General features: G+C 38.3%; 1 protein-coding gene across 2 annotated transcripts in view; it reads right to left on the minus strand.

Moving 5' to 3' along the window:
* The window catches only part of PLD1 (phospholipase D1), a 113,450-nt gene that overhangs the window by 20,620 nt on the left and 67,115 nt on the right, over positions 1-25,715 (minus strand). For both annotated transcript variants that reach the window (XM_065877027.1, XM_065877026.1), the window contains 2 exons: positions 12,270-12,383; positions 9,859-9,908 (listed from right to left, as the gene is read on the minus strand). In XM_065877027.1, the coding sequence (XP_065733099.1) occupies positions 9,859-9,908; positions 12,270-12,383 (164 nt within the window). The remainder of the gene's footprint in view (positions 1-9,858; positions 9,909-12,269; positions 12,384-25,715) is intronic.

Here is a 25,715-nt window from a genome sequence, read left to right on the forward strand (position 1 = left end):
CTTAGATTCTTATAGAAAGAGAACATAAATTTTTAAAAGAATCTGAAGCATACTAATAGAACCAATGGTAGTTCATGTTTCATTTACTGAAGTTTCCATGTATCACTGATGCTTTCTATTTCACTGCTGACGTTAGTGTATCTATTAAATTTAGGTATACTGGAAAGAAGTCTGTTCATAGGTAATATACAGAGGTTCCTCCAATTACAAATAAACCTTCCCATATTTTATATTAACACAAAGTATAAAGTCTGTATAATTAAAACAGTGTAGAACTGGTACCTAAATAGACAGCCAAACCACTGAATGGAATAGGAAGTCCAGAAACAGACCCAAGTAGGTATGGAAATTTTGCATATGATAAAGGCTGCATCTCTAGGAAAAGGGCTTTTTAGATAAAGGACTAGAATTTTTAAATGAAAGGTGCTAGTACAACTGCACAGTTATTTGAAAAAGATAAAAATTATATACATTTCTCCCAGCAATCATAAGAACTCCAAATAAATCAGAGATGAAAATGTAAGCATATGAAACCATACAAGTGTTAGAAGAAAACAGGGTGAATTCCTGGTAACCTGAGTGCAGGGAAGGCTTATAAGTATCTAGAGCCAATAAAAGATCAATAATGTTGGCTAAATTAAAAAAAACATATTTGCATGACACAAAACACGAGCAAAGACAAATGACAAACAGGAAGAACATATTTGCAGTATACATTACAGACAAAGAACTGATTCTGAACATATAAAGAACTCAAAAACTGAAGGGAGAAAAAGATCAAAGTCTTGACAGAAAAATAGGCAAAAGACATGAACAGACAATTCACACACACGAAAAGATACATTTGAAAAGACATACATTCTCACTCATAATAACAGAAATGCAAATTAAAACCACAGTGAGAAACCGTTTTTTAACCTATGAGATTGGGCAAAAAAAAAAGTAAGATAACACATTCTATTGATGAGACTGGGTTGAAGCAAGCTCTCTCTTACACTGGTGGTAAGAATGCAAATTGGTACAAACTTGGAGGGTAATTGGCAATATCTAACAAAACCACCTATGTGTTTACCTACTGACCTAGCATTCCCACTCTAGAAACTTATCCTAAATATACACTTCCAACAAATAAGAACATATATGCACAAAGTTATCAACTGCATAATTGTAATTGAAAAATATTGAAAACAACCTAAATGTTCATACAGAGGAGAATGATTGAATCAACTATGGCAAATCTATACATGGGAGACTATGCAGAGCTAAAAAGGAATGAAAATCGCTATGAACTGATACGGAGTGATTTCCAGGATGTAGTGTTAAATGAAAAAACAGATGCACAAGAAAATATGTGGTATGCTATTCTTATGAAAGAGATTGGGAGAAATAAGAAAATATACATGTATCTGCCCATTTGTACAAAAAGAAACACAGCAAGAATAACTTAGAAACTGACAAAATTGGTTACCAATAGAGGATGAGTGGAATAGGGTGGAAAAGATGGATGGGGAAGAAACTGAAAGGAAGTATAGCGGAGTGGCACTTGTCTAAGCATGCCTTTTGTATAGTTCTGACTATTGGAAGTCTGTTACACACACTTAATCAAGAAAGACAGAGAAAAAAAGAAAAGCCTAAAATGAAATACAAATTAAAGCAATGAACCTAACTGTATTTCAAATTAATAACATAATCCAAGTAAATTTTCAACCCTAGTTTTTGAGCATATACTCTTAGGCTAAAGACAAAAAGAACTGTAAACAAATATTGAATTCTAGTGAGATTTATTTTTCATAGTAGTATGGGCTACAGATTTTTGTGTATTCTAAGATTGAGGAAGTATATATATCAGAGATAACAGAAGGAATCCTGTGGCATGGGACTGGAATTATAAGTATCAGTATGGAGATAGATAGATAATAGGTAGATAGATGGATAGGTAGATAGATAGACAGATAGATAGACATATAATAGATAATGTGTATACAAAAGGCCTAAAGCAGTAATATCCCAGTAGTAATGATCATATCTAGCACCCAGAATTTGGTTTCTAAATGCCAATTTCCACTAAAAGAACCTAGGTTTCTTGGAGAAATGGTTGACTGCAGGGCTAGTTCTGGGAATATACAAGATGGGTCTGGAACTCTTGTGCCAGTAAGAAAAAAAGGCTGATGGGAACATGTCCAAAGCACATAGGAGCAAGCTTAAAAAGGCCCTCACTGGTCAAATCTGTGCAAGCTGATCATCAAAATTATTACCCACTGAATAACATAAGAATCCATAGGTCCACACATGAATAAATGCTTAAGTGGGGAAGAAGGGAAAACTTTCTTATAGTAGAATTGCAACTAAGAAATTTAGAAGAAAGTAATAAATATAGAAGAAGCAATGGAACTAAAAAAATCAACATTTAGAAATATAGTAATAATAACTGAATCATAGTGTAATAATGGATCCAGGAAGAATCATTAATATATGCTAAAACCAGTGGGTGAATGTTTGATAAGAAGCAGAATATTTACTATATAGACTCAAAGTGTTTTCCCACGAAATATTTAATTACAAAGGGAAAAATGGTAATTTTACAGCAGAGAAACCTGGCAGATCTCACCTTCCCTAAATGATCAAAGTTAATATAACCAGTAATGGGGTAAATCAACACCATGTTCCTCCTGACATGGTATATGAAGGGCACATCACTTCTGTGATATTCCTGCTGAAAACGCATAACCTGAATCTAATCACAAGGAAACAATGGATATACCGAAACGGAGGGCTATTCTACAAAATATAACTGTACTCTTCAAACATACCAAGGTCATGAAAGTCCCCCCATTCTCCAAAAAAAAAAAAAGATTGAGGGATTATTTCAGATTACAGGAAAATAAAGATACCTACAACACATGTTGCTGACTGAAGCCTGGGACACACACAAAAAAAACATTTCCCCCCCTTTTGCTATAAAGGACCTTAATTAGTAAGACAATTGGAAAAATTTCAATAAGGTCTGCAAACAAGATAATAGTATTATATCAATGTTAATTTCATTAATTTCTATATTGAACTATAGCTGCTTTAAAAATGTCCTGCTTTTTCACAGAAACACACATTTATTTAGGAGTAAATGAGCATCATGGTTGCAACTTATTGTCAAACGGTTCAGAGGGAAAAAAACCATCCACCTGTCTGTCTGTCTATCTGTCTATCTACCTATCTGGAAAGAATGATAAAGCAAAGAAGGCAAATTTATTAACATTTGCGAAATCAGGATGAAGGGTATATGGCAGTTCTGGAAATTCTTCCGTAAGTTTGAAATTATTTAAAAATATTTTTTAAAGATTAACGATACCGACTGACTGTTAGCAGCCTGAAAAGCTTAAGACATAATAACTTGTAATTTCCTAAGGCACAGATTTGTGCCATTCCACAGCAGGTCTGGAGAGTCTCAGCAACACTCCAACTAGTGGGCGAGCCTCACAGCCCACAGTCCATACATACTCCTTCATCCTTGCTACAAAATAACTTTTTCTTTTAAGGATTTTTTGTTTTGTTTTGTTTTGTTTTAGATTTAATTTTATTTATTTTTGGCTGCGTTGGGTCTTCACTGCGGTGCCTGGGCTTCTCATTGGGGTGGTTTCTCTTGTTGTGGAGCACGGGCTCTAGGTATGTGGGTGTCAGCAGTTGTGGCGCCCAGGCTCAGTAGTTGTGGCTCGCGGGCTCTAGAGCTCAGGCTCAGTAGTTGTGGCACACAGGTTTAGTTGCTCCGCAGCATGTGGGATCTTCCCGGACCAGGGATCAAACCCGCATCCCCTGCACTGGCAGGCGGATTTCTGTCCACTGCACCAGCAGGGAAGTCCCCAAAATAGCTCTTGTGAAGTGGTAAAAAATCTTTATTTCTTTATGAAAAATACCTTTAAGAAGAAAGCTAAGGGTGAGTGCCAGTCACAGGGACCAGAAGAAAAACAAAGGTTCCAAGCCAGAAAGCAGACATTTTGATGAATTAACGTGTGGCCTGTCAAATGAGGTGAATGGATCCACCACACACTCTAGTGAGAAGAAGACAAATCAAACTGAGAAATTACTTTGGCCAGTACAGTCGTCCCTCAGTACCCGCGGGGTACTGCTTCCAGGACCCCCAAGGATAACAAAATCTGCCCTACTCAAGTCCATTATATAAAATGGTATAGCATTTGTGTATGATCTACACACATCCTCCCGTACACTTTAAATCATCTCTCGATTACTTATAATACCTAATACCATGTAAATGCTATGCAAATAGTTGCTTGCACATGGCAAATTCAAGTTTTGCCTTTTGGAACTTTCTGGGTTTTTTTTTTTTTTTCCTTTTTAAATATTTTCTATCTGTGGTTGGTTGAATGTGTGGATGGGGAACCTGCAGATACAGAGGTCTGACTGTACTTTATTCTGTGAAGGAAACTGGCTCAACGAGTAACAGGTACAAAGTTGGTGATGTTAACTTGTGGTGTGAGGATATACTCAAACAGTGCCTTCTGAGGAAAATATAAGAAAGCCAGGAGCATGACAGGTATTAATAAGAAGCAATAGATAGAAAAGAATCATGAGGGGTTCCAACTTACATGTTATGGAGGTATGTGAGAATCTGGAGATTTATCTAGGCTCCTAGGACATATCTGTTGTGAACGTTGGTGCATATATATCGATAGCTCGAAAGATGAGAAGTCTGATACAATAGACTCTATGTTTATAAGGACACTTTGTGAAAGGACTTGAAGAGTTGTTACAGGCTTTTGCTGCTTAAACAAGCACTTCCTATATGTACGTTTCTAATCCTGATTGAATACCTCTAGACCTTGTGTTAAATTAAACGAAATTGACTGCTAAAATGCCATAATTCACAACAATTATAAAAATAGTAAAGAAATGCTTTAAATTAAACACTAAATCCCTGAAGATTAGTGTATCAGAAAATCATACACTAATTGCAGCTGGTTTTCTTTTCAGGAATTTTAACATATTCGTAGCAGCAGTTTTGTTATTTCTAAAAACTACAGCTCTCTATCCAATTAGAGATTAGTTAGTTCATGTATTTAAAACCCACTATACATTTACAAAAACAAAACCAATAATACAACATTGTACCTCAAAAAGGGGCATTATGTAATTAATCTGTTCTTCCATGTTCAATGAACATTTTCCCCACTGAGATGTGTGATTTTGACTTGTTCCCAGGGTACTTGGAACTCTTTTCATAAGAGGGCTTAACATTGAAATGACTTATGTTAAAATCCAATTTTTCCCCAGAAGAGGCAGAGGCAGGAAAAGGGTCCAGAGCCAAAGAAAATGCTTTATAATAAGTTCAGGACACTTTTATGGTTGAGAAACTAAATAATAGGCGTGTTCTGACTTCTTATTCTCCTATAACCTCACCTTTACATTTTTACTAGCCACTGTTGTTACCGAATGGCTTTCCTGATTTTGTTTTTAATCAATATATCTTTTAGAACCTTACTCATTCAATATCAGTTTAATTTTCAACTGTTAGAAAATAGAGATAGGGTAATACTCTGGTAAATCTATGTCCTGGATAAAATTAGATACACCTTTTGAAAGTATTTATTATTTTTTTTAAAAATTTATTTATTTTCCTTAATTTTTTAGCTGCATTGGCTCTTAGTTGCGGCACATGGAATCTTTGTTGAGGCATGCAGGATCTTTTCGTTAAGGCACGGTCTCTTCGTTGCAGCGCTTGGGCTTCTCTCTAGTTGTGGCATGTGGGTTTTCTCTCTCTAGTTGTGGTGCACGAGTTCCAGAAGGCGTTGGGCTCTGTAGTTTGTGGCACGCGGGCTCTCTCTTTGAGGCACGTGAGCTCAATAGTTGTGGCGTGTGGGCTTAGTTGCCCTGCGGCATGTGAGATCTTAGTTCCCAGACTAGGGATCGAACCGGTGTCCCCTGCATTGGAAGGTGGACTCTTTACCACTGGACCACAAGGTAAGTCCCTGAAATTATTTATTATTGGTGATGTACATGTCTTATGTCCAAAGTTCTTTCTAAGATTTTTTAGATTGAGGAGGCCATTAGTGAAAAATTATTGAATACCACACACCAATAGATAAGTTTAAAATTATGTAGTCCTAAAAGCTTAATTCATTATTTTTAAACTTCCAAGTCATTTAAAAATCCATATGCCATAAAATTCACCTCTTTAAAGTATTCAATTCAGTGTTTTTTTTAAAGTATATTCACAAAGCTGTACAATCATCACCACTATCCAATTTTAAGATATTTTAATTACTCCGAAAAGAAATGTCATACCCATTAGAAGTCACTCCCCATTCCACTCTCTCCCCAGACCCTGGCAATGACTAATCTATTGTCCTGCCTCCAGGGATTTGCCTATTAAAAACATTGAATAAAAATGGAATTATACAATATGTGGCCTTTTGTGTCTTGCTTCTTTTCACATAGCATAATATTTTCAAGGTTCATCCACGTTGTAACATGGATCAGTACATTCCTTTTTAGATTTAAATAATATTCCACTGTATGGATATACACATTTTGTTTCTTCATTCACCCATTAATGGATACTTGAGTTGTTTACACCTTTTGGCTATAGTGAATAATGCTGCCAGAAATATTCATGTGCAAGTTTTTGTGTGAACATATGTTCTCAGTTCTCTTGGGTATATTCTATGGAGAATTGCTGAGTCATATGGTAACTCTATGTTTAACTTTTAGGGAATTACCAAACTGCTTTCCAAAGAACCCACACCATTTTGAATGACCAGCAGCAACATATGAGGGTTCCAATATCTTCATATTCTCATCATTATCTTTGTTATGTTTTAAATTATAGCCATCTTAGTGGATATGAAGTTGTATCTTGTGACTTTTATTTGAATTTCCCTAATGATTAATTATGTTGAGCATCTTTTTATAAGCTTATTAGCCATTTGTGTATCTTCTTTGGAGAAATGTCTCTTTAGATCTTTGGCCCATTTTTAAATTGGATTATTTTTTTACTGTTGACTTGTAAATGTTCTTTTGTATATTCAGGATATGAATCCCTTACCAGAGATATGATTTGCAAACATTTTCTCCCATTCTGTCATTTTTTTCTAGTTCCTTGATAGTATCCATCGGAGCACAAAAGCTTTTATGTCTGATGAAATCCAATTTATCCATTTTTATATTTTTGTTATAAACCCAAGAAACGTGTGCTTAATCCAAGGTCATAATGCTTTGTGCCCATGTTTTCTTCTAAGAGTTTTATAGTTTCAGTTTTTACATTTTAGGTCTTGATCCATTTTGACTTATTTTTTGTATGTGGTGTGAGGTAGAGGTCCATCTTCATTGTTTTGCATGTGAATATACAGTTGTTCCATCACCATTTGCTGAAAAGAATATTCTTCCTCCATTGAATTGTCCTGGAACCCTTGTTGAAATTCAAGTGACCATAATCGTAAGAGTTTATTTCTGGATTCTCAGTTCTATTCCTGTGATCTATATGTCTATCCTTACATCAGCACCACACTGGTTTTATTCCTGTAGGTTTATAGTAAGTTCTGAAATTGGGAGCATGAGTCCTCCAATTTGTTCTTTTTCAAGATTATTTTGGCTGTTCTAAATGCCCTATTCATTTTTCTGCATTCTTTTTTCTTTCTGGTCCTCTGATTGGATAATCTCAATTGACCTATCTTCAAGTTTGTTGATTCATCTGCCTACTCCAATCTGCTACTGAGTCTTCCAATGCACATTTCATTTCAGTTGTTATACTTTTCAACTACAGAATTCGTATTTGGTTCTTTTTATGTAAAAAAATTAATAAAAATATTAAATTAAAAAATTCTATTTTTTTATACTATTTGGGGAGAGATTGTTTTTAGACTTCTCTTTAGTCTTTAGACTTGTTGCTTTTAGTTTTTTGAACATAGTTAAACTAGCCATTTTAAAGTCTTTTAAACTGTCAGATGGGTGAAATTAGGACAATTCTCTGAGAATTGTTGGGGGATGGGAGCTTCAAACCCATTTGGCTCCTTCCAGTGGCTGCTAGGCTGTTGGTTTTCTTTCACAGCGATGGGGAGTTGGTTTTCAAGGCCACTGTGAAATGAGGAGAGGGGGATGGGCATATGGCAAATTAAAAAGCTTGCTGCTTTTACCAAGATACTGCTGTCTTTTTTTTTTTTTTTTTTGCGGTACGTGGGCCTCTCACTGTTGTGGCCTCTCCCGTTGCGGAGCACAGGCTCCGGACGCGCAGGCTCAGCGGCCATGGCTCACGGGCCCAGCCGCTCCGCGGCATGTGGGATCTTCCCGGACCGGGGCACGAACCCGTGTCCCCTGCATCGGCAGGCAGACTCTCAACCACTGCGCCACCAGGGAAGCTCTCTGCTGTCTTTCTTGAATAAACAGATTGTTACATGCCCTTGGTTAATTTCCAGAGTGCTGAAAAAGTTGATTTTTGACAATTTTTGTTAGTGTTTTTGTTGCTTTTATGTAGGAGTGGATTTGGGGGGATCCTTACTATACCATTCCTGCTAATGTCCTAATTCTTTATTTTTGAGGAAAGATATACATACATGGAAGGCCTAATTTTTTTCTCCCCACATTCTGATACATCACCCAGGGCACCACGTTTAGGAGGCTCCCAGTGTAAAATAAAAATTTCAAAAACCTCAGTTGAGGTGTATAGCATATGTGAACGCCATACCACATAGCATCATATGATTGCGGGAGCTCCTCCTGACTTTCCAGACCTTCGTGTGGCAGCCCCATCCTCCTGTTGAGCTGGGTTGAAACTCTTAGGATTATCTGACCCTTCCCTTACTCTTCTGCTCCCACATCCCCTCAAATGCTCCTTCACAGTTTTATCCATACATAACCTTTCTATCCATTCCCAAGGCACCATTTTCTCTCACCTGCCATCAGTCAGTGACCTTTGATATAAACACCACTTTGATGAGTTCAATCAGTGATCACAGGCATCCAACACCATACCTTGTCTTTTTCTGGATAAAAATCTAGTCTTTTTAATGTGACCTACAAATTTTCACAATCTTAATCCGATATGAACTAGAGGTCAGACAATTTGGGTTCTTTCTTCAGCTTAGTTCTTGTGGAATTTTCTGTACCTACTGTTCAGGGTATAAAAGATGATTGAGTACCTACTATGTGCTAAACTTAGAGTCAGTTCACAGAGATATAGGTAAGTAAACCCACAGTTACAATGTACTGTAGCTAAGAACTATGTGGAAGGATCAATTAAGATATCTGAGAAAGTGCCTTTGAAAATGTGAAGAATTTCAGGAGTAAAAGGTATTACTGTGGGTTTTTTTCTTATTTACTTACCTCCAGTATAATACCCTCCAAGATTTAGTCAAGTGTTATGGTGTTAAAATGGTTATATAATTAGTTTTCCTCCCTAAATACGACAGTGTGTGAGAACCCTGGGACTTCTACATCTGTAGGAGGCCACGTATATACATGCTGACTGTGTCCTCATCTTTAAAGCAGGGATGACACCTTCCTGCTTACTTCCCAGGACCGTGGTGAAGGATCGCAGGAGAAGATACATGTGGGGTCATTCTGAAGTGCCTTACAAATCCCACTTCTTATCAAAACAATTATTATAAATAAATAAAAATAAATTATAAAAAATTGTAAACATACTCTCATTTTTATCACCTACGCAGCTCATGCTGTGATGTCTTCATCTGAACATCTGTTTGGACAGTTTAATGACAATAAGTAATTTATTTCTGTTAAGCATTTTGTGGGCTACCTTTTGTGAAGAGTCCTATAACCACACTGTGAAAACATTAATAATCACTGATATGTCACCAAAAACAACCATGGAGGAAAAGAAAAGCAGTTACTTACGCTCTGCTTTTAATTGTCCAAGGATGGAATTTTCTCCTCTGCACATGGTTCTGAACATATGTAAAGGAAAGAAATAATTATAGAGGTTTCAAAGGTTTCAATTGCAATATCTGTGGGGTAGAGTCCTAATCCAAGTAAAAATAGAGCAAGTGCTTTTATGAGAAGATGCTACATAGATTTTTTAAAAGCCAAAAAAACATATGAATGTCACTTCTGTAATGTTATTGATGGGACAAGTTATTTTGAAGTGCGTAAATGGAGAAGTTATAAAATTGATCTTAGATTTCAGAAAGAGATGCTATTTTTAAAAGATGGGTTATGAATGAGCTTTCCCACTTAGAAAATGTGGTGACTGCAAAGATAAACTTAGAATGCCACAATAGATAAGAATACTTACAGAATCATATTACTTTCAGAGGTGAAAAGGGCAAACTTAGCAGAGTAATTCTGGAATTAAGGAAACTATTATACCTGAGCTGTCTCTGTAAAGTCAGAAAACCCCTTAAAAGTGAAAAATATAGTCTCAAAGAGCTGCCTCTACTAATGATTTTGCTTCTCAAGACTCCGATAATAGTCGATGAATTATAAAGACCGACAAGACAAAAAATTCTATGTTCCATCTACTTTGCTCTGTGAAAGTAATTATAAGTACAGTTATGCCTGGGAAATGCTGATATTATTAAAGATGATGCCAGAAAATAGAGATTTTTTTGCATAATAAAAGGTTATAGTTTTGGTTGCTGAACAAAAGCGAAGCATGTTATTTCATTCAGTTGGTTCACACCCAAGAAAATAGTTACAGAAAATAATTACAATCGATAATCTTCCAAAAATAATGTTAGCATGGCAAATGAAGTGGATAAAATCCAATTAAACATTATTGCCTTAAATACTTAAAACATTAAGTGCCTTAAATACTTGAAAAGCTTTGTTTGCCATGTTATAAATCAGATAATATTAGAAATGGGCAAATCTTCAATCCAAGTGTATAGACCAAAGCACAGTTAAAGTTTTCTCATACTGTAATGAGGCAAAATTACCCCAGATGAAACAAAACGCCTTACATGAAACCCTGGCAGACAGAAAGATACAAGCTTAAAAAGTCGGAAAGAAGCAAGAGGATTAAAAAAAAAAAGATTTCCACCACAGTGGTGCGCTCAAACTGTGCCTGGAGGACCTTGGATCTTGAGGAGGTGCCTCTAGGGAGGGGGACTCAAGCAAGAGGGCGTCTAAGTCCCCGGCCCCAATTTGACCAAGGCCCTGAACCCTTATCTGCTTTACACACTGGGGGTTTGGGGCAAGACTTCATTTGTCCCTCCCCCACAAAAGAATTTGATTAGAAAGGTGGGAAACTACAGGTGGTTCTGACGAACAGGGGATATTAAAAGAAAATATCCAGGCGCTAGTCCTTGCTTTGACTTATTAAGTGTGATTCTGAGTAGGGCTCTTTTGTGCTTCAGGTCACAGAGCTTATAATTGGGAGCTGGATTCATGCCAGGCCTGTCCATTGACCTCTTCTCAGCTAAGCGACCCAAAAAGAACGTCAGGGGGGCCTTTCCATCACTTTCTACAGCACCTCTCTACACCCGCCCACCAGCTAGCACCTCTCAACCCCCCCTCATAATCTTCCACTGGCCAAGTCTGAAGTCTCATGTGCCTTTTTGCGTGAATATGGGAACTCTGCTTTTTAGAATATTGAGAACAGGACTTACCACGTTCCCTAAAATTTTAACAAAGTGATGGTAGGGAAAACAATTAAAATTCCAGGAGACAGGAAAGGACCTTCACGCTTCACTTACTGGCAGAGACTATTATTACCAACCTTGTTGAAGGATTGCTGCCTAGAAAAATCATAAACCAATATGTGCAGATCATACCATTTTAAGCATTTAATTTTTTTCATCTACTTACTGCAAAGAATATGGAAAGCTCAAAACGATTTGGTGGCTTAAAGATAATTTTAAAATGATCTTTAAAAATTAATTATGTATAAAGGACTTCATATCTGTATCTATATAAAGTCCTTGTCTGCATTTATAATATATTAATATATATTAAAAGAACAAAAATATTAGTCTTTTTTATATTCATATATATTGTGTGTATATATACACCTCATAAATGGAGACAAGCACTCTATATATGTGATAGGCAATGAGTATAAAAGAGACACTAATATTTTAGTTCTTTTATATGTGTCATGTGTCCTAGGCCTACCACTTATGATTTTAGGCTCTATTTGAATTTTATCAACTAGTAAACAGGCCAAGATTCAAAAGTAAAATAAAGCAAAGTGTCCATCTGTTCAATGCTCCACTGAATAGATGAGGAGAAACATTTCCATTGCTTTCGCCAGCTTACATGCATAACTGATTGAAAGCTGTAAACAGAGGATTTTAGAACTTTGGCACCTGTAGTTGAAGTGCATTATTGCCTGTAGAGCATTTCCTCCACCGGTTGAAATGTCTCCTTCAAAACCTGGCAGAAGTGGTATCACAACATAAACCCGGTATCTCTGGCTTTCCCTGCAAAAGTCAGATGGAAAGAGTTGCACATACACACAAAAAGACACAGTAACAGTTAAAAATGACAGTCAAGCAGTTCACATGGTTTTGGAGATTGAGTGAATGGCTTCCTACAATACATTCTCTCACGTTCCAGGCTTTGGCAGGGAAGGGGATGCTGTTGGATTAAAGGCCAGAAACTGTTACCCAGGCTAACCATTCATAACAACCTGAAAAGTAAGCTGAACTTGGCAGTAAAGCGGGAATTGTACCCACTATCTCTCTATAGCACAATCCTTCCTAGGACAAAATTCACTGTAAAAAAGCCTTGCTTGGATCCCATGGGAGGTGGAGGAGTTATAATAAAGTTTCGAAAAAGACGTTATCCTAACTGTATTATGTATAACAAGTTATAGCCACAGTACCGAGCTCAGAGTCCAGCAAACAGTAGGCATTCAGTTAGTAACTACTGAGTAAATGAGCTCCCACAGCCTAAATCTCAGGGGCAAAAAAAGATATTGAACCCAGTATATTTACCAATGCAGAAATCCACATTGTTTAGAAACTCTGATTCATCTCTGAAAACTCTGCTTCAGATGCAAAATGTTACCCTGGGCCTGTCAAGAATTTTGAATGACTGATGTTGAGTTTTAAATCTCCTGTAGACGTAACACAATATTTCTTGGTCTGCTGTCCCAACTGATTAACAACAGCTTTTGAAAGAAAAGAAACAGAAGCAGAAGGTGTGGCTCCTAACTTTGATCTGCATTCAGAAAGTCAGAAATTTGGAGAATTATGTTCAAATAGGTATCGCCTCTTTGGAGGCTAGACTGTTAATATCCTTATCCCTAGAAAACACTCAGGAAGAAGAGAAAGTCTGGAGATGACTGTGGTATCCCTTATGGTCAGAATCTCGCCAGTTTATGTGAGAAGTCTGCATTCACACGAAGATGCTCCTACGGGTTAATTTTCAAATCGGAACCTACTTAAACTTTTCATAATACTTAATTTCTAAGGTGCATTGTCTTCTAAACAGCTACATTTTTCTTTCAGGTGAATATTATTACTACTCTCAGAGGGATGAGATTTCATTCCTGAGGTCTCTGATGCCAACATACTGTACATATCAGGGCACGGGGAAAGTGCAGTTTGAGACAGAGGCCACGGCCAACAGAACGGAGTCTGGAGGCCTATGAGCTTTAACCGCAGTGCTGAGAAATGAGGAATCTGAACCAGGGTGTTGTAATGGCATGGATTAATCGCTAGATGGCAAACACAGTTTGAGTTGGAAAAAAAACATTTTAAAAAAATACATAAATGGTTAAAGTTCTCTGTCAAATAAGGGTACGAAGCTCACATTCCTAGATAGTAAACAGGATAGTGGGAAGAACAGAAAGAATGCCTAAGCTATTTCCTCACAGCCGGTATTTAAAAGTCCAAACGAATTTTACAGTTGAAAATTGACACCATCTGGCTTCAACTGCCTTTACAGAATCACCTTTGGTCTGGTCCTCCCAGGCCCACACTCCAGTGACTGGACACCACTGCCCTGCGCTCAGAGGTGCACCCCCAGTAAGGCAGGTTAGTCAACCTAACTCATCTGCCCCCTGAGCCTGGATGCCCTTCTCTGCCTCGAAGAGAGGAGCTGATAACCAGCTCCTTCCGTCAAGCCATCCTGGATGTGCCAGTGAAAATTGGTTTGCTCCTGCCTCCGCACTCCCGCTACACATGGTTGGGACGCCTACTCAGCATCTTTTTTGCTTTACACAACAGTGACAGGTACCTCCGCTAGGCTAGGCTATGTGATAAGCCCTTTTGAACATGCGTCCACATATCTTTCTGTTTTGGGCGGTGCCCAACAGAGGACCTTTGCACTCAGTATGCACTTGGTACTATTTGCTTTGGGAGGATGGGGTCAGGTTGGAAGAATGTTTGTTTCTGGGAAGCCTCTGGTAGACAAGAGGTTAAACAGGATGTTTTTCTTTAAATTAGATTACATCTTATTTGAATTTTTTTTACTGTGGTAAAATATATGAAACATAAAATTTACCATTTTCACCATTTTTAAGCGTACTGTTCAGTGTTAACAATTACCTTCACATGTTGTGAACCATCGTGATCTCTATTTCCAAAACGTTTTCATGAGCCCAAACAAACTGTGATAATTAAGCAGTAACTTCCCATTTCCCCTCCCTGCAACCTCTGGTAACCTCGAATCTACTTTCTGTCTCTAGGAATTTGCCTGGTCTAGATATTTCAGCTAAGTGGAATCAAACAATATTTGTCTTTTTGCGGCTGACTTATTTCACTTAACATAATATCCTTAAGATTCATCCATGGTGTAGGATGGGTCAGAATCTCCTTCCTTCCTATGGCTGAATAATATTCTGTTATATATATAGACCACATTTGGTTTACCCAGTCATCTGTTGGTGGACACTTGCAATGTTTCCACTTTTAGCTATTGTGAATAATGCTGCAGTGGGCACGGGCATATAGTATCTGAGTCCCTGTTTTCAGTTATTTTGGGTATATACCCAGGAATGGTGTTGCTGGGTCATACAGTTATTCTATGTTTAGCTTTTTCAGGAACCACCAAAAAAAATTACATTTTCAAATGGATAATATATGTTCTCAGTGCAAACCTTCAGAGGTGGAAGATTATATGATGAAAAAACTTCTTTTTCACTCCTTTGTCCCCAGCCTTTGTTTCCCCTCCCTAAGGGCAATTTGTATTACCTTTCATGTTCTTTCAGAAATAGTCTATGAATTTATAAGCATATATATGTATTCTCTCCTTCTACACAAATGTTAGAATACTGTAAACACTTTAATGAATGTTTTTTTTTTTTTTTGTAATTTATCAGTGCATCCTGGAAATTCTTTGATAACTGTACTTAGAGAGGTGCCCATTTTTTAATTAATAGCGACAGTATTCCAAATCCATGCCATAATATTTTAACCAGTTCTCTATTGCTGGGCATTCAACTGTTTCTAATTTTTTGCTACCCCAAAATGCCTATTTTGCTATGTGTGCCAACCCACATAAGTCATCTCTCACATTTATTAGAAGCAGTACTGCTGGTCTTGAACACCAAGTGTTTGTAATTCTGTTTGGAAAAGATGGTTACCTTTTGCCCATGTGTTTTATAAAAGCAAAAATGACTTCAAAATGTAGACATTGGGAAATGTTCTATAAAAATCTTGTATCTTTAGATAAAGCATATTTGCAAATTTAGTTTGTAGAAATCAGAATATTCACATTTTCTTGTTCTTGGTTAGCTCTATATCAAAATCCTTGCTTTTTTATTTTTAAAAAAATTTTTTTATTTTTTGCAGTACGCGGGCCTCTCACTGTTGTGGCCTCTCCCATTGCGGAGCACAGGCTCTGAATGCGCAGGCTCAGCGGCCATGGCTCACGGGCCCAGCCGCTCCACGGCATGTGGGATTTTCCCGGACCGGGGCATGAACCCGTGTCCCCTGCATCGGCAGGTGGAGTCTCAACCACTGCGCCACCAGGGAAGCCCTATTTTTATTTTTTTAATACAATGCAGTTCTTGAATTTCCTAAATGATGAAATTTTTAAACTGTGTTCAGTAAATTAGCATAAATGACTTAGATTTTCACTGCTATAGAAAAAAAAAAGGGCTCTGGAATTTCAAACCATAAAGTTGTAGCTAAGTTTAAGCCAATGAAGAGAAAATTCTATGTGCTAACCTGTCCAGTCTCCTTCCTTGATCCGGTCCCCAGAAAATAACAGTTCTTGGCCACCGAGGATTCTAACCTCTTCCAAAACACTGCATCCTCACAATGCTGAGGTGGTGCAAATGATAGCAGTCAGCATAGGGCAAGAACCTGAGCCCCTAATGTGCAGAATTATTTATGATCTTAAAAGCAAGAGAAGAGCTAGTGGGCACCAGGCCATCATGCAGGCAACTGCTCCATCCACTTTAGTTCAGAACAATTTTATAAAATTGCATGCTCAGGCTTTTTGTTAAAATAAGTTTTTCTTTCAAAATCCACTAACTCTTACAGCGGTGTTACGTATAATAGATAAAAATTGGAAATGTTCAATAATGGGGGGATGATTAACTAAATTATGTTATAGTCACTCAATGGATGTAACTTCTTACTAAAATGACCACTATGACTTACTAGCAAAGTACTTCTGGTAGTGTGTTAAAATGGCCCTAATGCAAAGTTACAATTACAAGACAATTATAGATGTGGCAGGCTGATACTATGAAATATTAAATAATTTTTCCCCTTAAATATGTTAAATTCCCCCTCTCTGTGACTGGAGATATGAAGCAGGCTTTGCTCCTAGGACGGCGCTCTCACTGAGGAACCAGGGCACAAAGATGTCAGCTTCTTAGATTTGGGGAACTGAGGAGAGATCCTTTGAGCTGAGATGGGAGTATAGAGAAATAAGAGGAACTCCCCTGGTGGTCCGGTGGTTAAGAATCCGCGCTTCCACTGCAGCGGGCATGGGTTCGATCCCTGGTCAGGGAACTAAGATCCCACAGGCTGCGCAGCGTGCCCCAAAAAATAAATTAAAAAAAAAAGAAGAAGAAGAAATAAGAGTCAGACTCAGTGCAGGGACCCTCTACTGCCAGCAGTAGAGAAGGGACAGAAAGGCAGGTTTTAAAGGAGAAGGCTGAGGACCCCAGGTTACAGGAAGCAGATGCCAGAACAGGCTTGACAGATCGACACTGAGCGCTAGAAGCCCCTTCCCAAAGATCCAGGGCCCCTTAGCGTCTATACCAAGGGTGGGGGAGGGGAGGAAAGACCAGGGAGCACCCAGACGGACTGAATACAGAGCAGAAATGAGAAACCACTGGATTTGGCCACATTTATCAGGAAGTGACTAAACTAAATTTCCTTCTATTGTGTGGAAAAGGGACTTGAGACAGAAATCCAAGTGAGTTACAGGAAAAGGAAATAAATTACAACTCAGAAAATATGTCTGCATATTAATATGGACCAAAAAGAAAACAGGAAAACAAAAAGTAAATTGTTTAGGTGATGAGAATGTGGGATCTTTAATATTTTCAATTTTTGTGATTTGCTGAACTGCTGCTTTGTCCCTTTAAAAACAAGTCCTAGGGGCTTCCCTGGTGGCACAGTGGTTGAGAGTCCGCCTGCCGATGCAGGGGACATGGGTTCGTGCCCCGGTACGGGAGGATCCCACGTGCCGCGGAGCGGCTGGGCCCATGAGCCACGGCAGCTGAGCCTGCGCGTCCAGAGCCTGTGCTCCGCAACGGGAGAGGCCACAACAGTGAGAGGCTCGCGTACCGCAAAAAAACAAAAAACAACAAACAAGTCCTAGTTCAGCAACATAAGTGGGTCTTAGCAGTGGTTTTCCTCTAACTTCCCACCTTGTTCTCTCCAGAAGAACCCCTCCTCCTTCACCTCCTCCTTCCCCAGCATGGTGGGTAGTCAGGGGTCTTCTGCTCAGAGTGGGGTCTCAGGATCTATAAGAAGGCCCCAAAGGAGCTCATTGTGTTTCTCCAGTGACAAGATGCTTTATTTTTTGAGAATTTGAGATTTATAGATCATGTTTCATTGCCATAAACTTCAGGAGCTGGTATAAATCTTCTCGTTGTAGATTTTGCAGCAGTGAACGCTGCCAGAAGTAAGAAGAATTGTGGTTGGGGATTAGTGGTTGGTTTTTTTTTTTGTGGAGAGAATTTTATTCTATAGTGGTATCAGTTATGGGAGAATTGGATCTGTATCTTCTCAGTGGTTTGGGACACAGCCCATTTTATTTTGTGTTTGGCAAATCTTTTAAAAGCAGTAAACTTTTCTGGGCTTCAGTTTTCTCATCTGTAAAGGAAGGAGTTGGTGAAAATCATTGTTGGCCCACTAGAAATGCTGGTTCTATTTAGCACTGACTTTGCATATCATACGTGAGATTTTTATAGATTATGACCTTACATATTGTGTGAGCACACAAAAACACACACACATAATTTTTTTCATTGGTTATCTATTGAAAACGGCAAGCTTTTAAATGGAAGAATGTTCAGGGTCAGCCCAGCATGTGTGACTTAGACTTCACTCTGGACTTGATAACCTTTGGCAGGCATGTCCCTCAGTGTCCCTTAAATAAGATTCTACAGAACCTCTTATTAAACTGTTCCCACAATAGCCCATTTTCGTTTTTAAAAGAGTCTCTCCCTTCCTTCATCTCTCTGCCAGGGTACATGCTCAGGCTCAAAATGGATTTGTGGCCTCGGACCAGTACTAATCTTTACTCTCTCTATCTGCTGAGATTATCATTTATATAATTTTTGGAATCAAATAAAAGCAATTAAATGATCTAAATCAAAAGTTCTCCTGCCATGATCTGTCATCTCTGCCCTAATGTAACCTCTTCTCCATGAATTTCATAGAGCTTGGGAGATTATCCCACAAGATAAAATGTGAAACCAGCCATTGGCATACTTAATTTTCATATTTTTCTTCTTTTATTATAACTGCAGCTTAAATTTCATTAAGACAGTGATCCTGAAATATACCCAACATGTCCTTTCAACTTGGTACACAAGTTATAGGATGTGGTAATTACAGGATGTAGATTTTTCTTTAAACCTAAGAAATTTTTTTTTTTTTTGCGGTATGCGGGCCTCTCACTGTTGTGGCCTCTCCCGTTGCGGAGCACAGGCTCTGGACGCGCAGGCTCAGCTGCCGTGGCTCACGGGCCCAGCCGCTCCGCGGCATGTGGGCTCCTCCCGGACTGGGGCACAAACCCGTGTCCCCTGCATCGGCAGGCAGACTCTCAACCACTGCACCACCAGGGAAGCCCTAAACCTAAGAAATTTTAATCAAGCAATTACTTTAAAAAAAGAAAATGTTTATTTGATTTAAAAAAAATTTTAAATAAAGTACCTCTTCTAGATTTCTTGCAGGCTTAACATTAGAACATTTCTACTTCCCTTGAAATGAGGGAAGCTTTGTAGCTGAGCTACAAAGGTAGCACAAGGTAAAGAGCACAAGTTTAAGTCCTGAAGATGTGGTCTGAGTCACAGTTCTACTCATCAATAGCTGCATGACGTGGGCAAGTTACCATAACTGCACTTGGCCTCAGCTGCCTCATCTGTAGAATGGAAATCATTATGCATCCACTTCATAAGGCTGATGTGAGAATTAAATGAAGGCATGCATAAAAAGCACCTTGGATGTGGAATGCCTCAAAAACGATTTGATAACATTATTAATCAATTAACAACCAGTGATTTCAATTGGAAAGCTTCAAAGAATCATCAACAGTACCTAAAATTAAAACAAAGCAAAGCAAAACTGAACACACATTATGTTTCAGAATACATTTTATTTTATATTTTGGGGGAAGATGTAATCCAATCAAAAATGGGGAATCCAGAAATGGATTCCCATGAGGAGTCGGCTACAGCTTTCTGGCAGGACACCTCTAGACAGTGTTTTAATCGTGTGCCTCTACTTGGCACAGGACGAGAAGTGCCAGCAATAGGGAACCAAAGCAAGTTGCCCTTATCCAGCAATAGTCATCTAACAATTTACAATGAGGCACATTAAACACCTCTTTAATTAAAACATTTGTTTCTAACATAAATATTAATTTCTAAATAGGTGATTTGATATTGTGGTTCTTTGTCCCTGCTAGAATTTACCATGAGCTAGCATATTTCCAGATGATGAATTCCCTGGACATAACATAATTTCTTACGTGAACTGGTGCTTTACGGTTTTCAAATTGCTTTCACATCTATTCATATGAGATAGGTAGGGCAGATATTATTATTCTCTTTGTTGGTGAAAAAACAGAGTGACAGAAAGGCAAAAATGATAGATTCAAAAGGTCACATACCTGTAGACACAGAGTTGGGAAGAACTCAGATCTCCAGACATCTGGTTCCCAATTAATTTCAGATTCCCCAGAGGAGGTCCCTCATACCATCACGCATGCGCAAACTGCAAGCACTACCTGGCACTGTTCTACGGTCATAGGAAGCATGAAGAGTTTGAGCAATTTTCAAAACTGTGTATTTTCCAAGGCAGTGGAATTGTGTGTTTTCCAGTGCAGTTTAATATTAAAATACAGAAGCATTAAATCAACTGCCTAATTTCATTGCATGTGTCAAGCCTGTGGTGATAACAGTGCAAAATGCACTCTCTCCCTCCAAACTTTTTAGCAGGGCAGCAAAATTATGCATGTCAAGTTTCCATAAGCAAAAATGGTTTCACCCTCAGAAACCGTACAATCATGGCACACAGTGTTTTAAAATGTTTTCTACTTGGACCATCTGGTTACACTCTACATTTTGGCTTATTCAAACATGGTATAAGGCAGTCAATTCTAGACTGTGGATTATGATTTCTTCACCCTGATCTCTAGTCCTATTTGAGTTGTCAAAGATAGGCTTCCAGTGGGTTGGGGGCTGGGCTCAACTCGAAGACAGTTCTACTTTTTTAGAGCAGACCTTTTGTTTTCTGCAGAGATTCCCACAGTTATTTTTAGTTCAGCTTGGGGTGAACAGTGTTCTGAGGCTCTAGGTCATCAATCAGATCATGGAGGCTTGGCCTGTTTCTGTAAAGAATTATGGATGCTGGAGAGGGTGTGGAGAAAAGGGAAGCCTCCTACACTGCCAGTGAGAATGTAAATTGGTGCAGCCACTATGGGGAACAGTATGGAGGTTCCTTAAAAAACTAAAAATAGAGCTACCATATGATCCAGCAATCCCACTCCTGGGCATATACCCTGAGAAAACCATAATTCAAAAAGATACATGTACCCCAATGTTCACTGCAGCACTATTTACAATAGCCAGGAAGCAACCTAAATGTCCATTGATGGAAGAATGGATAAAGAAGATGTGGTACATATATACAATGGAATATTACTCAGCCATAAAAAAGAATGAAATAATGCCATTTGCAGCAACATGGATGGACCTCGAGATTGGCATACTGAGTAAAGTAAGTCAAAGACAATATCTTACGATATTGCTTATGTGTGGAATCTAAAAAAATGGTACAAAAGAACCTATTTGCAAAATAGAAATAGAGTCACAGATGTAGAAAACAAACTTATGATTACCAAGGGGCAAAGTGGGGGAAAGATAAAGTGGGAAACTGGGATTGACATATACACACTACTATATACAAAATAGATAACTAATAAGAACCTACTGTACAGCACAGGGAACTCTACTCAGTACTCTGTAATGACCTATATGGGAACAGAATCTAAAAAAGAGTGGACATATGTATATGTATAACTGACTCACTTTGCTGTGCAGCAGGAACTAACACAACACTGTAAATCAGTTATACTCCAATAAAATTTAATTTAAAAAAATTACAGCTGCTGAGAAAGAATGAGGAGAAAGTGAGGGAAGCAGAGAACTCACTTTAGGGAACTGAGGTGGGACCAGATTCCAGCACTGGCATAAAAGTAAAGGCTCAGCCCAGTCGAGAGAAGTTGGCAATTTAAAGACGCCAATCTCTCTAGGGTAGGAGGGTCCTGGAAGAGAGTCTGTGTTCCTTGGTCAGGCTGGCCGAATGCTGACTGTCATTTCCCTCCATCTGCTTTGTGCTCTATTCTCTTCTTTTTCCAACAACCAAAGTTATACTTGTTGCTAGGCACATGACTCTGGCAGGGAAGTTCTGAGTTTCAGAAGAGTAGAGAGCAGAAGAGTGAAAGGAAGAGAGAGGGGTAAGCTTGAGGATGGCACACAACAGCCCTCAGTGAGAAGAAGGGGAGCCACTGTAGGCAGCCTGCAAGATGAGCTTTTTAATTCTACCTTTACCTTTTTCCTAAGAATACAAGCTCACAGATTTGAAATTATTCAATGAAAATATATTTTACAGTTTGGAATTAACACAGGAGATAAACGATAATGTGGAGATACAGAGGAGGGGGAAAATGTAAAATAGGTTTCCAGGATATGTGTGTGTATCCACTAAGTTTGAATGTGTAATATACATACCACTTTAAAATGTGACTATCAAAGCAAGTGAGATTATTGAGAGATCAAAGCTAAATGACACACAGTTAATTTGAAATTTGACGAACTCATTTCCCAGTTTCGACAAAGTGAGCTTGAAATTGCCACCCTTTAAGGTGCTCTGTGAACTTCTAAGCATGAGATAAAATCTGCAACAGATGCTACCTTACCATGCTCTCTTACTGTGGATCCCAAGGTCACTGGGAAATGTTCAATCAGAAAATATCTTAACATTCCTTCCAGCCTTAAAGTGCTATGATTTTAGAAGAAATCCAGATACTAAAAGACAAATTAATATGCTAAAGAAAAATATTCATTCAGGCTCCTGAACACTTAAAAACAAATCTTACAGATACTTACTAAACCACGTACTAATAAGTCAATAACTGGAATGAGTGAAGTTGAGATTCATCCTACTCTCCTAATCAGCTGTCAAAGTTCCAAAATTCATGATTCACTGCTCAGCCCAATGAGCTCATTTGTCAATTTAATGTATTTTTGTGACATTTCAATTTCATGAAAAAATTATTTTTCTTTTTTGTCAAATGTGCTTTATAAAGGGGACGCTCCTACATCAATAAAATGCAAGAGTTGTCAGAAATATAATGCAATTTTGTAAATGAGACATAAATTGACCCAGAAAATTGGGAGACTGGAGACTGGAAAGGATGCAAGGAATCTCTGTGTGTACATATGTGTTTAACTGGAAACAAGACTGCTTTTAAGTCATCTCAGAAACAGTCCTTGGTGACTTTCTTAAAAAAAGCATATGAGAAGGCAAAGAATAAAGGTCACTTGTAAAAACACAGACCATCATTCATATTTATGGCCATATATGCTGTTCTAGATGAGTACTATATAATCCTGGCAGTGCCTGTGGAATATTATAAAATACAGGTACTTGGGCCCTCCTCCAGAAAATTCTGATCCAGCAAGCCTGGAGTTGAGTCCAGCCCTCTGTGTGTTTGTAAAGTGGTGATTTTGATGCATGGGAAGGGGTGAGAAACACTGTACAGCCCGCAGGATGGGTGAGTATTGTGCCTTGCTGCCCAAAGGCCCTCACTGTGGGATCAAGACAGCCATTCCCCCAGCTGCTGAGAGAGCTGGCCACTGGCTACTCACTCACAGTGAAGCCTTTCTCCAGGAACTGCCCTCCAGAGGCCAAAGAGGCCTGCCTCACCCAAGGCCATGCCCATTTCCTGAAGTCAGCCTACATCCAAAGACCAGTCAATGGGAGGAGGAGATTATAAAGGCCCAACCTACTTGCTTCAATTTGGGGCAACCCTGAAGTGGTCTCTAATCCTAACTGTCAATGCATTGGAGTTACATGGTGTGGGAGGCATTGGGTCCGAAGTCCAAAGACTTGGCTTCAAAGCTGTTTTTGCCTTTTGCTGTTAGTGGCCCAGACAAGTCACACTAACTCTTTCAACTCAGTTTAACTTTAAAAATGGGGACAAAAAAAAAAAAAGATGCATATTGTAACCCCCAGACCAACCACTAAAAAATGCAGAGGTATCTCGCTTAAATGCTGATAAAGGAATTAAGCAGAAAAAAATAAAAATGTACAGAAACAACAATAATAATAAGAACAAAACTATATGATCTACTTTCAAGAGTAGTTGTGAAAATTCAGTAAGAGTCTGTAGATATAAACTGTGAATCATATAAAGTGCTGGTAGTTGTTGTTATAAAATGTTCTTAGTCTAAAACTCCCCACATATTTTGTGAAAAAAAGATATTAAAGTACCACAGGACACTGGAAGTCAAAATATGTTTTAAGCCCCAAATGCTTATGTACTTAACATTCTCCACTGCATATGTTCAATGAATTAAGATAATAAAATGTAATGATTTTGTTTGTTTGTTTATTTTGCTGTTTTTACACAGAGCTAAAATCAGCCATAAAAAGAAATAGTCCCAGGTGTCAAGACAATTCATTAGGGACAGAATAGACTTTTCAACAAATGGTGCTGGAACAACTGTATATTCACATGCAAAAGAATGAAGTTGGACCTCTACCTCACACCACATACAAAAAGTAACTAAAAATGAATCAAGACCTAAATGTAAGAGCTAAAACTATAACATTCTTAGAAGAGAACAGGCATAAATCTTCATGACTTTGGATCAGGCAGTGGTTTCTCTGCTATGAAACTAAAGCACAGCAATAAAGGAAAAAAAAAAGATAAATGGAACTTTATCAGAATTTAAAACTTCTGAGTTTCAAAGGACACTACCAAGAAAGTAAAAAAGAAAACAGACTGAATGGGAGCAAATATTTGCAAATCATAAATCTGATATGACTTGTATCCAGAATACCTAAAGAACTCTTACAACTCAGTAATAAAAAGACAACCTAGGGCCTCCCTGGTGGCGCGGTGGTTGAGAGTCCGCCTGCCGATGCAGGGGACACGGGTTCGTGCCCCGGTCCGGGAAGATCCCACATGCCGCAGAGCGGCTGGGCCCGTGAGCCATGGCCGCTGAGCCTGCGCGTCCAGAGCCTGTGCTCCGCAACAGGAGAGGCCACAACAGTGAGAGGCCCGCGTACCGCAAAAATAATAAAAATAAAAAAAGACAACCTAATTAAACAATGGACAATGATAATACATGAATGTCCAATAAACAAAAAAATACTCAACATTATTAGTCATTAGGGAAATTCAAATCAAAACCACATGAGATACCATTTCACACCTACTAGGATCGCTATAATCAAAAAGAGAGATAATAATAAGTATTAGTGATGATACAGAGAAATTGGAACCCTCATACACTATGGGAATGTAAAATGGTGTTGCCACTTTTGAAAACATTCTGACAGTTTCTCAAACTGTTAAACATAGAGTTACCATATGATCCAGTAATTCCAACCCTAGAGTAATGAAAACATGTCTCACATAAAAACTAGTACAGAATGTTTATAGCATCTTTATTCATAATAGCCAAAAAGTAGAAACAACCCAAATATATACCAACTGATGAATGGATAAATCCATTTATATGAAGTATATCCAGATAATGAAATATTACCTGACAATAAAAATAAATGAAATACTGGTACATTCTATAACATTAAGCTAAGTGAAAGAAGCAAGTCACAAAAGATCACATATTGTATGATTTCATTTATATGAAACGACCAGACCAGGCAAATCTACAGAGAAAGAAAGTAGATTAGTGGTTGCCAGGGGCTAAGAATAGGGGGAATGGGTAGTGACTGCTAATAAGTGTGCAGTTCCTTTCTGGGGTGATGAAAACGTTCTAAAATTGATTCAGCGATGGTTGCACACAACTCTGTGAATATACTACAAATGACTAAATTGTCCACTTTGGGTGGATTGTATGGTATGTGAATTATATCTTA

The sequence above is a fragment of the Phocoena phocoena genome, chromosome 4 (genome assembly GCF_963924675.1).
Source record: "Phocoena phocoena chromosome 4, mPhoPho1.1, whole genome shotgun sequence".
In the NCBI taxonomy this organism is placed as follows: Eukaryota; Metazoa; Chordata; class Mammalia; order Artiodactyla; family Phocoenidae; genus Phocoena; species Phocoena phocoena.